This window comes from Lutjanus erythropterus, chromosome 20, assembly GCF_056507025.1.
Source record: "Lutjanus erythropterus isolate fLutEry1 chromosome 20, fLutEry1.hap2, whole genome shotgun sequence".
Taxonomy (NCBI): Eukaryota; Metazoa; Chordata; class Actinopteri; order Lutjaniformes; family Lutjanidae; genus Lutjanus; species Lutjanus erythropterus.
Window position 1 is genome coordinate 5617664 of NC_139336.1, and position 17374 is coordinate 5635037.

General features: G+C 38.4%; 2 protein-coding genes across 2 annotated transcripts; both read left to right on the plus strand.

The window, feature by feature from the left end:
- The first annotated feature begins 3396 nt into the window (after positions 1–3396).
- LOC146308093 (tripartite motif-containing protein 16-like) lies at positions 3397–5129 on the plus strand. The gene has a single exon (XM_084746298.1). The coding sequence runs from the start codon at positions 3415–3417 to the stop codon at positions 5092–5094; it is 1680 nt and encodes a 559-aa protein (XP_084602424.1). The 5' UTR covers positions 3397–3414; the 3' UTR covers positions 5095–5129.
- A 3929-nt stretch (positions 5130–9058) lies between these two features.
- On the plus strand, positions 9059–10989 carry LOC146308094 (tripartite motif-containing protein 16-like). Its single transcript, XM_084746299.1, has one exon. The coding sequence runs from the start codon at positions 9089–9091 to the stop codon at positions 10733–10735; it is 1647 nt and encodes a 548-aa protein (XP_084602425.1). The 5' UTR covers positions 9059–9088; the 3' UTR covers positions 10736–10989.
- Positions 10990–17374: the final 6385 nt, after the last annotated feature.

Genomic DNA, 17374 nt, shown 5'->3' on the forward strand with positions numbered 1-17374 from the left:
GTAGACTTGTCCACTACCAATTCACACACACTCAGGTTAGTTTCTGAAGGATCCTCGATTATCGGAGATGCAAAGACACTTGGACCATACTTGGCATGAGGAGTTTGAATTGGGATAGGAATTTGACCAGAACTGAAGATGTTTAATAAAATCAAATCTGGACTCAGATTATGGCAACAACAGATTGTTACTGGGACACTTGAATAGTACAGAGCAGTTGTTAATGTCATCAGTCACATCTGTGCTGTTTCTGCTGTGATAAATGCCTCAAACTGTCAGAGAGGGAAAACTAAACCAAGAGAGACACCTGGTGGTGAAGAGATGGTATGAAAAACCGATATAACAAAAAAAAGGTCCTCTCATTTGTTTCCTCCTAATATGACGTTGTGCTCTCTGATCGCTCACAGTACTGTGGAAAGAAACTCACCACAGAATAGTTGGAATGGACCTTTAAGAGTGACTTTTTAAACTCTGAAGAATTATTCAGTGTTTTATTATCTGACTGCACTCAATATGTTGTGCTGTAGGCCCTGTGTCAGACCACTTCTGACTGAAAAAAGACAGATTCTGTGTTTTACTCATAATTTCAGCAGACATTGTTTATAGACACCTTCATCTAAAATGGATTTAGGCCAACTCAAAGATATAGTTTTCTTTTCAAATCTGTAAAATAGTATTAAAGAACTTTCTCAGATAATGTCAGTACCATGCAGTAAGAAACCTCTTAATGCTGAAAGAGAAATGAGACAGGATTTGATTTATTAGAAAGAAAAGTTATCGTGTTCAAAATGTAGATCTATGTTGTTAAGGGTGACAGTATTGAGGACAGAGAATCAAGCAAACTAAAAATGAGGTTTTGTTGGAAAATCTTGTAATAACAAACCAGTTTATTCTGAACAGAATTAATATCTGCATTGTCCACATACTGTACACACAGTGTATCAGTAAATGAAGAAACAGGATAAAATCAATGGAACATTTTAAAATGAACCTCTGGAGTTTGTGAAATTACAGTGTATTTAAGAAATGAGCTGAATATTTTACTACTGATACTGAAACTTAAAATTTGCTTAATATTTTATATCTAATCATTAATAATTATATGATTATGATAATATGCTGATTTAGTTTGGACATGTCTCCAGTCAATAACAAGGCTATGGTTAATTTCTCACCTGAAAAAAATACCCAGTGACACAATAACAATTATGAGCCTGGTTCGTAACCCCTGTCATTGCCACTGGTTGCAGTGAAATGCATGCTGGGATACTTGTCTACCCCAAGTTCAGACACACAAGTCAGCCTCTGAAAAACCTGCAATTAAAAACACTTCCTATCATTTGGACCATACTCAGCCTGAGGACTTTGAATTGGGACAGTATGGAGCGTGACTGATGATGAAGACGTCCATAAGAACACAGACAAGATGTCTCAGCTCAGGTTTCTTAGGTTCTGTTTTTTTTATTTCATTCATTTATGATGTGTTTCCTGTTTTATTTTGAAACTCACATCTCCTTTTGTTTCAGATCACTTAACTTCCTGCCCCTGTGTGATTTCCCTCCCTTTTTGATTGGTTCCACCTGTGTCTGTCTGTCCCGTCCTGATTTACCTCAACTGAGTCTCATTATCCTTCTCCTCACTAGAGTATTTTGTGTCTTGTTTTTCTCTGTGTCACTTTGTCTTGGCTCCTTTTGTGTCCAGTGTTCCAGTCTTCTGTTTCCCTGTGTCCTTTTCCTGTTTTTTTTTTTTGTTTTTGGATTTTGTCTGTTGTTTGATTCTGTCTCTGCCTCTTCTCAGTTGGATTTTTTTCTGTCCTCTGACTGACCTTCTGGGCGGCATGGGGGTGCAGTGGTTAGCACTGCTGCCTCACAGCAAGAAGGTCCTGAGTTCGATCCCCCAGCTCCCCGGCTGGGGCAGGGCCTTTCTGTGTGGAGTTTGCATGTTCTCCCCATATCTGTGTGGGTTCTCTCTGGGCTCTCCAGCTTCCTCCCACAGTCCAAAGACATGCATGCTAAGTTAATTGGTGACTCTAAATTGCCCGTAGGTGTGAATGTGAATGTGAGTGGTTGTCTGTCTCTATGTGTCAGCCCTGCGATGAACTGGCGACTTGTCCAGGGTGAACCCCGCCTTTCACCCAGTGTCAGCTGGGATAGGCTCCAGCAGCCCGTGACCCTTACGGAATAAGCGGTTACAGAAAATGAATGAATGAATGACTGACCTTCTGTGTACTGAACCCACTTTTTGACCAGTAAAGACTCTAATTTAACCTGAACTTTCTCCAGAGTCGTGCATTAGAGTTCACTCTCACCTGGTTCACCAGTTGTAACACAAGGCCTACATTTGTTATACATACTTTCATGTCAAAGCCAATAAAAAAATATATATTATATATCATATTCCTAACTGATGATTTGTAAATCAAGTTACAGAGGAGGCCCAACACATCAGCTTTTGATAGCTGCTAAACAAATAGCAAGATATGGAGAATTATGAGATTTCAGCTCCACTCAACATGTGCTGCTGTTCTCTTATACAGTCAAACTGTAAAAAGGCTTTAACCTACACTTGATTTAAATAAAGATAAATAGCATTTAAAGGGATGAAGATGGTTTTGAAAAGTTTTCTTTCACATGACTTCAAAGTTGTTTTCAATCTATGAAATAAAATGATTCCATTGATTTAATGACATTTATTATCATTATTAATTTATTATTGTTAAAATAAGGTTTTCATAATGCCTGAGTAAAAGTATTTAACATCAACATTGTGTGAAACCTCTTTATTAAATGAAAGCTGTTTAGTTTAATTTGCTTTTGTCTGGAAGTTTAGTTCATATTTGAATTAAATGATATTCAATCAAATTATAGTAATTTAACTCCTAGACCTTTGCTATAATTTCAGAGCGCTGTTCATAATTAATGACACAGGAAAAAGATGTATAGAACAGAATTGTTGAGTTATATCATACAGCTACTCCAAACAGACCAAAGTGTAGTGAAGTGTGAGCATTATGAGCAGCACAGGTCTGAGTTTAGGTTGTGTATTGAGAGCAGGATGTATTTTATGGATATTTCTTTCAGTCAGGTGTCTCAGACTCTTGAACTCATGTTCTGAGGAGAGGCTTGAAAAACACGGTAACTTACTTGAACAAGTTCTCTTCCTGAAATATATCAAAGCCTGATAACTCCTCCTTCCTCCTATTCAGGTCATGTGTTTCCTGGTTTGTGACACATTCACAGATCTGTAAGTTGACAGATGGGTGTAACCAACATGCTGTGAAGTGTAAGTGCTGTTAAACCCCATTCCAGGCCTATCAGTGAGTGAACATGAAATCTTATCATGTGGATGAGTTCTTGTTTTTTTCCTGTATGAGAAAGTGAAACTATTTGACATTCAGTGTCTCTGAGACGTGACATGGCGCAGCAAAGAATTCAGATGGACCAGGAAAAATTCTGCTGTTCAATCTGTTTGGATCTACTGAGGGATCCGGTGACTATTCCCTGTGGACACAGCTACTGTATGAACTGTATTAAACACTACTGGGATGAAGAGGATCAGAAAGAAATCTACAGCTGTCCTCAGTGCAGACAGACCTTCATACCGAGGCCTGCTCTGGTGAAAAACACCATGTTAGCAGATGTAGTGGAGGAGCTGAGGAAGACAGGACTCCCAGCTGCTGCAGCTGATCACTGCTATGCTGGACCAGGAGATGTGGCCTGTGATGTCTGTTCTGGGAGAAAGAAAAAGGCAACAAAGTCATGTCTGCAGTGTCTGGTTTCTTACTGTGAGCAACACCTTCAGCCTCACTATGAATCCCCTGCCTTTGAAAAACACAAGCTGGTCGACCCCTCCAAGAAGCTTCAGGACAACATCTGCTCCAATCATGATGAGGTAATGAAGATTTTCTGTCGCACTGATCAGCAGTGTATCTGTTATCTCTGCTCCATGGATGAACATAAAGGACATGACACAGTTTCAGCTGCAGCAGAACGGACTGAGAGGCAGAGAGAGCTTGGGGTGAGTCAGCAAAAACTCCAGCAGAGAATCCAGGACAGAGAGAAAGATGTGAAGGTGCTTCAACAGGAGGTGGAGGCTATCAATCACTCTGCTGATAAAGCAGTGAGAGACAGTGAGAAGATCTTTACTGAGCTGGTCCATCTCATTCAGAAAAGAAGCTCTGATGTGAAGCAGCAGATCAGATCACAGCAGAAAACTGAAGTGAGTCGAGTCAAAGAGCTTCAGGAGAAGCTGCAGCAGGAGATCACTGAACTGAGGAGGAAAGATGCTGAGCTGAAGAAGCTCTCACACACAAATGATCACATCCAGTTTCTTCACAATTACTCCTCTCTGTTATGTCTTAATGAATCTACAGACTCACTCAGCATCAATGTCCGTCCTCTGCAGTACTTTGAGGGTGTGACAGCAGCTGTGTCAGAGGCCAGAGATAAACTACAGGATGTTCTTAATGATGTGTGGACCAATATCTCTCTGACAGTTACTGAAGTGGATGTTTTACTGTCAGAACCAGAACCAAAGACCAGAGCTGAATTCTTAGAATATTCATGTGAAATCACACTGGATCCAAACACAGCTCACACACAGCTGTTATTATCTGAAGGGAACAGAAAAGTAACAGTCATGGCAGAAAAACAGTCATATCTTCAACATCCAGACAGATTCACTTCTGTTCAGCAGGTCATGAGTAGAGAGAGTCTGACTGGACGTTGTTACTGGGACATGGAGTGGAGCAGATCTAAAGATTCAGTAGCAGTCACATACAAGGATATCAGCAGATCAGGAAGTGAAAGTGACTTTGGCATCAATGACAGGTCCTGGGCATTAAAGTGTTACAGCAACAGTTATGAATTCATACATAACAACATCAGCACTTCCATCTCAGGTCCTCAGTCCTCCAGAATAGGAGTGTACCTGGATCACAGTGCAGGTATTCTGTCCTTTTACAGCGTCTCTGAAACCATGACTCTCCTCCACAGAGTCCAGACCACATTCACTCAGCCGCTCTATGCTGGACTGAGGATATATGGTTATGATCAGTCTATTGAACTTTGTGAGTTGAAGAAGCCAGGTTTGTAAATTGATTCATTTTCCATCTTTGTTGTTCAGATTTCTTTGCTGTGATGTTTCTTTACTGCATCTCCCAAATATCACCTGTCAGTGAAACAGTGTGGGTGGGACTGGAACACTGATCAAGTACTTTGAGTAATTTTTGAGAATAATACCTCTACTTGAGTAGTGTTTTCAGTAGTCTTTCCAGTATTGGTAGTGATCTACAATATGGGTATAAAAAATCAAATAGATGACAAAAAAAATAGAAATAAAAAATAAAAAATCAGTGTGATTTTTTGAATCATCAGAGTGCAAGTTAAGAAAAAAAAAAGTTTTCACTTAAAATAGGTGAAATACTGTTAAAGAACTTTAATACTTTTTCAAATAATATTCATGAGTAACCTCTTAATTCCAGAGAGAAAAGAAACAGAATTTGATTTATTGGAGTGTACAGTAATATAGTATATCTGTAAATATATATATCTACATATATCTGATGGTGAAAAAGAATCAAAGTAAAAATGTGGGTAGTGAGCTATTTTTAGCAAATAAGAAAAGTCAAATCAACTGCTGTTTATTAAGCAAAAAAAATGAAAAAAACCAAAACAAAAAATGATCCACTGTTAAAAATGTAAACAAAAAAACAAACAAACAAACAAAAAACAAAAACTGCATTGTCCACATATATACCCAAAAGTGAATAACATGATAAATTTACTGATATTGCAACTGTAAATATACTGTATATAGTTGAAAAATATATAATTCATATAATCACATAATCATACATGGTATTCATGGTACACTGCATGAGCCTAAATGGAGCAGCAATACAAGTCTTTAATCAATATTCACTATCAAGTCACAGCTGATAGTTGATGTTCATTTTGTTTCTGTCTCTCTGTAAATGTTCTCAAAGAGTCTAGTAAAGATGTATGTGTGTTATTATTATTCATCACTTGCAGTATCATTGTTTAATTTCCTCCACAGTGCTGACAAACTTGTTTAACATGAAATGATACAATAAAGATGATTTTTCCCTCAAGAATGAATGAAGTATTTCTCATGATCTCATTCCAGAAACTGTTACGAACATAATGCACCTGAATCTTACAATGAACAGTCTGAAACAGAGCTGCATTGTGGGCGATACAGGTGCCAGGTTTTGAAAAGGAAGAAGAATACTTGACATAAAAACACAACATCTTTGGTTTCACTGCCCTGACTATAATCCTTTTTGTTTTTTAAACTGCACTGTGAGTCTGACCATGTTATAAAAGTGCAGTGCTAAAGGTTTAGCTTTTTCAGACCTCTAAACAGCTTTGACACTGAGATACAGACAACAGATACACTTGTTATCATCACTGTGATATATATTCACAAGATACAACATCTGATGTTATACATCGGTGTCATCACATGATCTTTACATGTACATGTTAACTTCAGTAACTTCAGACGAGCCGATCACTGCTGATATGGAGTGAGAGAGAGGATACAATCAGGACAGATCACCAGTCATTGACAGGGCTATGGTTCATTTCTTATCTGAATAAAAACCCTTTAAGTAATGACACAGTAATTATCATAGAATGATAATCATAACAGTTATGAGACTGATCATTTCCACTGGCTGAAGTGAAATGCATGCTGGTATAGTTGTCTACCTCAACGTCACACACACAAGTCAGCTTTTAAAGGAAAATTATTTAAATGGGCAATGAAAAAACACGTCCCATTATTTGGACGACATATGATGAGAACTGAACTTAATTGAGACAATAGTTGGACTTTGACTGATGATGTCCACAAGAACACAAGTACAGACAAGAACACAGATGATTAAATCCAGGCCTACAATTGTTACACATATTGTGGTGATGACTGTCATAAAAATAAAATTTAGAATCAAACTCTATCGTTAACATTCAGACTGTTAAGACACCATCAGAATATTACTGGGACACTTGAATGGAACAGAGCCTTTGTTCATGTCATCAGACACATCTGTGCTGTTTCTGCTGTGATGAAGGCCTCAAACTGTCAGAGAGGGAAAACTAAACCAAGAGGGACACCTGGTGGTGAAAAATAATAACATGACAAACTCAACCCAGTTAAACAATAAGGGGGTCAGGAGTCATGACAGATACTGAAAATAGTCCTTTCATTTGCTCCTTCCCCAACATGACAAGTTCATGTCAACTTGGCATGTCGGGGCTTTTGAGACTTGGATTTACACCAGACAAGCAGTATGGAGGCATTTTATGTTTGGATTGTTTCTTTTCTTTCTTTCTTTTTTCTTTTTTTTTTTTTTACATTTGAAAAGTGGTCTCCATTCACTTCAGATTGTGCAACACTGTTTTCCTGTGAAAATCCAGCAGTGTTTTGTGAACTAAAAAACTAAATCCAACCTTCAATCAGCATGAGGGTGAGAAGATAATGATGGAATTTTCTGTTTTGGGTGAACCATTCCTTTAATGACTGGCAGGAACATCTTTCCAGAAAAATTACTTATTACTCTGGATAATCCACAGAACAGTTAACATTTTTCAGAGGAACCACTTCTGACTGAAACAATTAAACAAAAACTCTTTGTTTTACTCATTATCTCATCAGACATTGATCGGCTATATCTGACATGTATTTAGGCCTGCTCAAAGATTTAGTTTGGCCATTTGTGTTTAAAAAAAAAGAAACACTGATACAGTTGAGATGTTTTGCCTATTTTGTGGAATGAAAAATGTTTTGTATAAAAACATATACCTGTATATACTGAAATAAATGAATTTGAAATCTGTCACAATCTGTATTCAGGTCCTCTGCTCTCTCACCTCACCACCTCACTCCACTCACCTGGTCTGACAGCTGCAGCTCCTCAGCAAACAGCCTGATATATCAGCTTCTCACTCACTCTTTCTTATCTCCATGCAAGACTCTCCAGCATTTTCCAGACTGATTCCCTGTTGCCTCTGACTCTCCTGTCACTCTGTAAATTACTTGATTTGTGCTCCCAGATTACAAGTGATTTCAAAGATAACACAATGTTGTTGAAAGGGGCACTCCACAGGTTTTATACATTACAGTTTGTTTACAGGTCTTGAGCAGCACCACTGCATATGTGAAAAAAGTTGTATTAAGCCCTTTGTGGCTCCAGAGGGTTTCATTTCATTTTCATTTATTGAACAGAATAAGATTCTGAAAAGTCATGGTAGTAGAATGTGAAAGTGCAGTGGTGAGTCTAAGAGGGAAGGTTCCTTATCTTATGAGCTCTATTGTATAGTCTCGCTATTGGTTTGGTAAGTTTCTTTGTGGCAAGGGACCAAATTGGGAGACAGAAGGATATTGTTGGAAGAATTACTGCATGCAGATATGTGTCAGAGACAGAATGAGTGAGATATGATCTGATCCTGTTATAAACATACAGTTAAATATAGTGATGTCACTTGAGTCAGTGTCAGTTGGGACTGAAGACCACAAGTTTGAAAATTAAAAGAATAGAAAACAAAAAACAAATCGGGGTGTGAAGCTGGCATCGTCCTGAATGACGCATACAGGGAATTTGGCACCAACAACTTCTGATAAGAACATTTACATCACACAAACAGTAAGGAAAGGAGCCTACATTTTACACACAGCTGTGGGAAACTAGTCCACCAAACAGAATATCAGTTTAATGAAATCATGATCATTAAGAGCACGATCAGTGTCTTGTACGGTAGAGATGACTGAGACTTGATTCACACAGCTTTTCCCAGCAGACTAACCTGCATGTCCTGAGAGGACTGGGTGTGGACATCATGTCAGTAATGATCATTGCAGTGTTTCTGCTTCCGTAAATGTTTGCCAGGTTTCATTTTGATATCAGGTTCTATGTACAATAGATCTTTGCTCTATGTTTAAAAATAAGGCAAAGCCTGATCTGATAAGCCCTCTATCTTACACTCTTAAATGCACTGTGCAAATATTTCAGACCAGGTGCTCATTGTCTCTAGGAGGTGAAACAGCACTGCAAGGAATTCAGATGGAGCGGGAGAAACTCTGTTGTTCGATCTGTCTGGATCTGCTGAAGGTTCCAGTGACAATTTCTTGTGGACACAACTACTGCATGAACTGTATTAAACGCCACTGGAATGAAGAGCGTCATAGGAAAATCTACAGCTGTCCTCAGTGCAGACAGACCTTCAGACCGAGGCCTGCTCTGGTGAAAAACACCATGTTAGCAGATTTGGTGGAGGAGCTGAAGAAGACAAGACTCCAAGCTGCTCCAGCTCATCACTACTATGCTGGACCAGGAGATGTGTCCTGTGATTTCTGCACTGGAAGAAAGCTGAAAGCCACCAAATCCTGTCTGCAGTGTCTGGTTTCTTACTGTGAGCAACACCTTCAGCCTCACTATGAATCCCCTGCCTTTGAAAAACACAAGCTGGTCGACCCCTCCAAGAAGCTTCAGGAGAACATCTGTACTCATCACAATGAGGTAATGAAGATTTTCTGTCGCACTGATCAGCAGTGTATCTGTTATCTCTGCTCCATGGATGAACATAAAGGACATGACACAGTTTCAGCTGCAGCAGAAATGACTGAGAAACAGAGAGAGCTCAGAGTGAGTCAGCAAATAATCCAGCAGAGAATCCAGGACAGAGAGAAAGATGTGAAGGTGCTTCAGCAGGAGGTAGAGTTTATTATTTGTTCTGCTGATAAAGCAGTGAGAGACATTGATAAGATGTCCACTGAGTTGGTCCATCTCATTCAGAAAAGAAGCCCTGATGTGAAGCAGCAGATCAGATCACAACAGAAAACTGAAGTGAGTCGAGTCAAAGAGCTTCAGGAGAAGCTGCAGCAGGAGATCACTGAACTGAGGAGGAAAGATGCTGAGCTGAAGAAGCTCTCACACACAAATGATCACATCCAGTTTCTTCACAATTACTCCTCTCTGTTATGTCTTAATGAATCTACAGACTCACTCAGCATCAATGTCCGTCCTCTGCAGTACTTTGAGGGTGTGGCAGCAGCTGTGTCAGAGGCCAGAGATAAACTACAGGATGTTCTGAGGGAGGAATGGACCAAGATCTCACTGGCATTGAGATCAGTGGATGTTTTACTGCCAAAACCAGAACCAAAGACCAGAGCTGAGTTCTTAGAATATTCATGTGAAATCACACTGGATCCAAACACAGCTCACACACAGCTGTTATTATCTGAAGGGAACAGAAAAGCAGCAGTGATGAGAAAAAATCAGTCATATCCTCAACACCCACACAAATTCACTGAAAGGCAACAGGTCATGGGTAGAGAGAGTCTGACTGGACGTTGTTACTGGGACGTGAAGTGGAGCAGATCTAAAGATTCAGTAGCAGTCACATACAAGGATATCAGCAGATCAGGAAGTGAAAGTGACTTTGGCAACAATGACAGGTCCTGGGCATTAAAGTGTTACAGCAGCTGGTATGAATTCAGACATAACAACATCAGCACTTCCATCTCAGGCCCTCAGTCCTCCAGAATAGGAGTGTACCTGGATCACAGTGCAGGTATTCTGTCCTTTTACAGCGTCTCTGAAACCATGACTCTCCTCCACAGAGTCCAGACCACATTCACTCAGCCGCTCTATGCTGGACTGAGTGTTTTTGGTTTTGGTAACTCTGTTGAGTTGTGTGAGCTTAAGTAAACAGGTTGTTGTCTTTGTTTAGGTCTCTCAGCGATGTCGCTCTAACATAATTTTCTTTAGTCGGTCTCCATTTTCTATGTTGCTGGAGGGCAGTTTACCTACTTGTAACTCCCAGCAGCTCAACGTTTTCCCTCCGGACCTCATCCTTAATGGGGACATTGCCACTGGCTGGTTACCATTCACTTCCATTGTTTGGGAGTTTCTGCAACACTGTTTTCCTGTGAAACTCCAGAAGTATTTTGTGGACAAAAAACTAAACCCAACCTTCAATCAGCACAAGATTGAGAAGATAACGACGAATGAATGAACATTCCCAAAAGTAAACTGCTACAAGCTGTTTTTGCTCATCAAGTTATTGCCATAAGAAAATCATGAATCAAATAGAAGAATAAAAATATATGTATTCTGTATCTCCTGGCATGCAATGTGTCCACTTTGTATTTGCCAGTTTTGACCCTTTGAGGCTGCTGTAGCTGGTCAGTGTGCAGTGTTGAATCCAGAGTAACAGGCTGAGTTTAAGTCAGCAGGTATTAGTTTGTTTCCAGAGAGATGATACAGTATATGGCTGAAAGTATGTGAAGTAAAACAGATTGTTTGTTAAGACAATATAACTGGTAATTCCCATTATGTGTTAACATCAAGCTAAACAATGATACACACTGAAAACAGAAGATGGCGCCAGTAGGATAATGTCAGATTTCATTCCATATTTTAAAGTTTCTTTCCATATATTCTTGACTTTCATTTAATATATTCAAGGTGTTTTTAATATATTCAGACTTTGTTCAATATATTCAAATTTCTGTTCATAGAGTCAGACATTACTTTTTCACATAGTTGATGTTTATTTAATTCCTGTCAGTCTTTGAATGTTTTCAATAATCTAAAGATGTATGTTTCTAAGCACTGCTCTAATAGTCATTTGAGATCACATTGTTGAATTTCATCCACAGTGCTGACCTGCTGGTTTAACAGACTGATTGTGAATAAAGTGATACAATAAAGCTGATATGTCCCTCAAGAACTAATTGTTTCTCTTTGTTGAATTCCAAAAACTCCGTTACGATAGTATAAAGCACCTCAATCTCCATGAAAAACACACTGTTTTTGGTTCTGCTGCATCTATTTGAATCCCTTTGCAAGAAAAAACAAAAACAACTTAATTTTGAGTCTGACAATGTTATAAAAGTGCAGTGCTAAAGAGCCACTTAGCTTTTTCAGAGCTCTAAGCAGCACTGACGCTGGGGTGCAGGCAACAGATACACTTGTTGTCATCACTAATTTGTATTCACAATATATAAAGTCTGATATCATGCAATAGTCCAAAAATGGACAGAGCCAGACATACTGTAACATATTAATTGTCCAGCTGATCCAAGCTGACACTATGGCTAATTTGTTTACTGAACAAAAAAAGCAAAACTTTACGTAGTGACACAGTAACACTTGTATGAGAATTATGACAAATGACAAATGAACCTGGCTCACATCCTCTGTTATAGCTGCTGGCTGAAGTGAAATGCATGCTGGTTTTGCCTACCCCAAGTTTACACACACAGGTCGGCTCGCAAAGGATCCTCCACTAAATGTGCAGTGCAGAGATGCTTCCCTTCATTTGGACCATACATGATTAGAGGACTTTTACTGTGACTGATGATGTCCACAGGAACACAAGTGCAGACAAGCACACAGATGATTAAATATGGGCCTACAGTTGTTACCCTTTGTTTGGTATCGACTCATAAAGGAAATTAATGTAGAATCAAATTATGGCATTAACAGTCAGACTGTCAAAACATGATCAGAATATTACTGGGACACTAACAGCCATTGTTAATGTTCTCAGTCATATCTGTGCTGTGTCTGCTGTGAGAAAGGCCTCAAACTGTCAGGGAGGGAAAACTAAACCAAAAGGGACACCTGGTGGTGAAGTGATGTCATGAAAAACAAGTCCAACCAAGTTAAACAATAAAGGGGCCGGGAGTCGTTCTTTTATTTGCTCTTTCCCTGACAGGCCCTTTTCTTCACGTTTTAAGGAAAATATCTGTGAAGGCTCTCAGTCATCCAAGTCATGGTATTCATAGAAAAAGTTGTCATAGCCAACTGGACTCGGTAGAGTTCAACAAGACATTTTGCCTGTCATCCAAGAGGGTTCTTCAGTTCTGATTGACTAGTTGGGAGTTCCAAGTATTTGACATCTGTGGAGTCATCAACACCTTGAGAGGCATGTGACTCATGTACCCACCATTTCTTAGAGTGATCGGTTAGGGTCACTTGTGTGATGATGTGAATGACAGTTGTTAAGATCACATGTGAATCTCTGACTCACACTGCCATCAGGACCTGTACATTGGGGAGACAAAACGACCACTGCAGAAGCACATGACACAACACAGGAGAGCCAATTTCTCAGGTCAGTACTCAGCAGTCCACCTACACCTTAAAGCCAAGGGACACTCCTTTGCAGACAGCAGTGTTCGTATTTTGTCGAGGGAAGACAGATGGTTTGAGAGACCATCCCTCCACAGAGGAGGAGGTCTACGACATAATCTATCCACCACATACAATGCAGTTATAAGATCACTCCATAGACACCCACCCACACTGATGTGACTCTAATGACTCAAATGATGGCAGTGTGAGTTACCTACAACAACCTTTTTTCTACAAAAAGAAACAGGAAACAAAGTGGGATATTGTCTTCAGTGATTGCTCACAGCACTTTGGAAACAAAACCACCACAGAAAAATTGGAATGGACCTTTAAGAGTAAGTTTATTTTCAAAATCTAAAGAATTATTCTGTTTTATAATCTGACTGCTGATACACTTAAGATAAATATGTTGTGCTGTAGGCACTGTGTATACTTGTTTTTACAGGTGAAAATAACAGCTGCACTTTAAATATCTTATACTAACAAAAAAAAATTAAGTTGGAACTGTATCAACTGACTTTAGCCTAGCATTTGATATTGTAGACCAGATGTTACTTTTTTATGAAGGTAACTGGGTTAAGTCCAAACAGCAAGCAGACTGGATGAATGTGTTTTTAATGGTAGCTTTTCCTCCCCTAAACATTTACACTGAGGTGTGCCCCAGGGGAATTGCCTTGGACCACTACTCTTTTTAATATTTAGCAATGACTTGCCTTATGTTTTGATTAACTAGAATGTGACTCTATTCACAAATGATAAAACAAAAATTGAATTAAGGGAGACTCTTCAGTCTGAACTGAAACTGTTACTTGACTGGATATCTGAGAACAGACTTGTTTTGAATGTAAAACAAAAAACCTCAGTCCTCCAGAATAGGAGTGTACCTGGATCACAGTGCAGGTATTCTGTCCTTTTACAGCGTCTGTGAAACCATGACTCTCCTCCACAGAGTCCAGACCACATTCACTCAGCTGCTCTATGCTGGACTGAGTGTTTTTGGTTTTGGTAACTCTGTTGAGTTGTGTGAGCTGAAGTAAACAAGTTGTTGTCACTGTTAATCTCTCTTAGCTGTTGTTTCTGCACGGCACCTCTGCAATTTCACCTGTCAGTGACACGTTGTACATAAATCATGGATATATTCTTGTTCTACTGCATTACTACACATGCGATCTTGGTGCAATGCATTTAAATCCAGATATAATGCAACTAATGTTGCACTGATTGGCATAGTATTTTTTTTTTTAAAAAAGCAATATGTTGCTTAGCCTGTATGTAAATCAATCAATCTATCTATCTATCTATCTATCTATCTATCTATCTATCTATCTATCTATCTATCTATCTATCTATCTATCTATCTATCTATCTATCTACTATTCAAGACTTTTAATAACTCCTCAGATTATGTTAGTATAGTAAGAAACCTCTTAATTCTATAAAATAAAAGAATTGGGATTTGATTTATTGGAAGCAAAAATTATTGTTAAACATTTACATCTAGATTACAGATTGCAGTGTCTATGTAAGGAAAAAAAAACAATGTTTTACTACTGATATTGCAACTTTAAATATACTTCAAAATGCAGTATATACTCATTTTGTTTGTTGCATGTATGTTTTGTAACTCCAATATTTTGTGTTCCTTCTGTTCCACTGCATCAGCCTTAATGGAGCAGCAATACAAGTCTTTAATCAATACAAGCCTTTTATAAATCACAGCTGAGAGTTGGTCATCACTGACATTTATTTTGTTCCTGTCAGTCTGTGAATGTCTTCAATATGGTAAGGATGTATGTTTATTATCACTATCCTAAGAGTAATTTGAGATAGCATTGTTTAATTACCTTGACAGTGCCAAGCTGCTGGTTCAACAGACTGATTGTAGATGAAATGATACAATTAAGTTGATTTTTCCCTCGAGAACTACGTGTTTCTCTTTATTTCATTCCAGAAACACATATTATAGCACAACGCACCTGAATTTCAGAACTATCTGTGATCGAGTTGCTTTGTGGGTAATGTGGGTACCAGATTTTGACAAGGAAAGATAATACTTGAAATAAGAAACACAGTATTGGTTCTGCTGCATCAAACTGAATCCTAAAAAAAAAAAAAAAAAAAAAAAACTCCACTGAGTCTTACCATGTTGTAAAAGTGCAATGCTAAAGTTCTGATCAGCTTTTTCAGACATGAGATACATTTGTTATAATCACAGTTATGTATATTCATAAATATATGAATATTCATATATGTGTGCATACATATATCATACACCATTATGCCACTTTTGTTTTTCATTCATATACTGTTTCTTCATTAAGTATCTCATAAACTTTACACATAAGAAGACAACATTGTACACGGGCAGCACTACTGTACCATGTTAACTGTCCAATAAAAACTTTAACTTTCATAATTTCAGATGAGCCAATCCCTGCTCACACTGGACAAAAGGCGGGACACAACGAGGACAGGTTACCAGTCATTAACAGAGTTCATTTCTCACCCCCCCAAAAAATAGCAGAACTTTACACAATGACACAGTAACAGTTGTAGAAGTGGAATTAAAACACTCATGAGCCTGTCTTGTGCCTCCTGCTGTTGCTGGGTAGAATAACATGCTGGTATACTTGCCTACAGTGGTGGGCTGTCAGGGCAAAATCATATATTCTTCATACTTAGATAAATGTGTGTCTGAATGTGTTTGAATTCAATGACTTTTTCAGTGAAGTACTATAATATATCCAAAACGAATATGGTTATTATCTTGTGAGGCAGTGCTGGGAGTTCCTATATATCTAAGTGCCATATAAACGCATCACAGCTCTGTGTACAAACACTCATGATATTGCTAGCCTTTCAGTTGATGCCTGAAGCTGCCATTTGATTACAACTTTGACTGACCGCATCATCAGCCAGTCAAATTCTGATGTGTAGTGACAGAATGGCCTCAACGACCCTTCAGTGTGTCGGCACGAGACCGCGGTCTTGTCATCAACGAAGTTTGTGCTTTTAGCGGATTGGGAGTTCAAAAGTTTAGGTTAATAGAAAGAAAGGAGTTCCAACAGGAAACTGCTCACAACAGGGTCTGTGGATTATTTTGAGAAACAGGGTCCTAAATTCAGGAAAGACACATTTCAGTTGAGTGTTTCAAACATGTCGGTGCTTTGTGTCCTGCAGGTACCCGTCTACTACACCTATTATATTTGAGAGAAGGCAGAGACATCTCAATGGCAGATATCTCCAAAATTCAGAAAGTCACAACAAAACAATCTAAGTGGCAAAAAATAGCATTACAAGTAAGAGGAAAAATAGGTATTCTTGGTTTTGGGATGATCTGTTGGTTTAACATTAAGTCAGTGCCTGAAAACTTTGCCCAAAATCCCAGTTGCGTGACATGATCGTCTCATGTGTCTCTCTGTGACACACCTGTCTGTCTCTCTTTAACTTTGTGACCATTACTGGAGCATAAGATGGTTTTCCTTTTAGAGTTCAAAACAGTGACGGATCACTTGCTCACCTTTGCTTTGTCTTGTGCTGTAATGGATAAGTAGTGTAACTTTATGCTTTAAAGAGACAATTCACAATATATTTGATTTTGGGGTGAACTGTTCCTTTACCATTATATCACTGCCTGAAATGAGACAAAAAAAGGTGTCAATACCCTATTTGCATCACATGATCATTGCATGTGTCTTGGATATATTTATATATGTATACACGTATCTTTGTAATATATCCCACATCAAGTGGATTTTTGTTTTATTACATATAATGTAATATACACATGAGACAATACATTAATACATTACAATCAAAGTGTACACAAATATAATATTTCATACAATTATGCTAAAATACAACCAACTAAAATTATGATATCTGTTAATAAGAAGGAAAAACAAAGGCCTGTCCATAATGTATGGGCAAGATTGGATTTATTTAACTCCAATGTTGCAGTCACATCAAATATCACCTTGACGGACAGTGGTTCTAATCAAAATAAAATGAGTGCAACTGAAAATGTATGTATGTATTAAAACATACACATCAATATTATATTTAATTTCTGCCATAAAATTTCCTGTACATCTTACACACTAGACCTTCAAACCTCTGACATTCCATGACAACCGTCTCGCATGCAGTTTCTTTATTATGATTTCATTATTATCTTTTTGTTTTCTTATGATACATATATACATA

What these genes read in the sequence shown, in the direction of transcription:
- LOC146308093 (XM_084746298.1), top strand. Translation starts at nt 3,415, where the DNA reads ATGGCGCAGCAAAGAATTCAGATGGACCAGGAAAAATTCTGCTGTTCA.
- LOC146308094 (XM_084746299.1), top strand. Translation starts at nt 9,089, where the DNA reads ATGGAGCGGGAGAAACTCTGTTGTTCGATCTGTCTGGATCTGCTGAAG.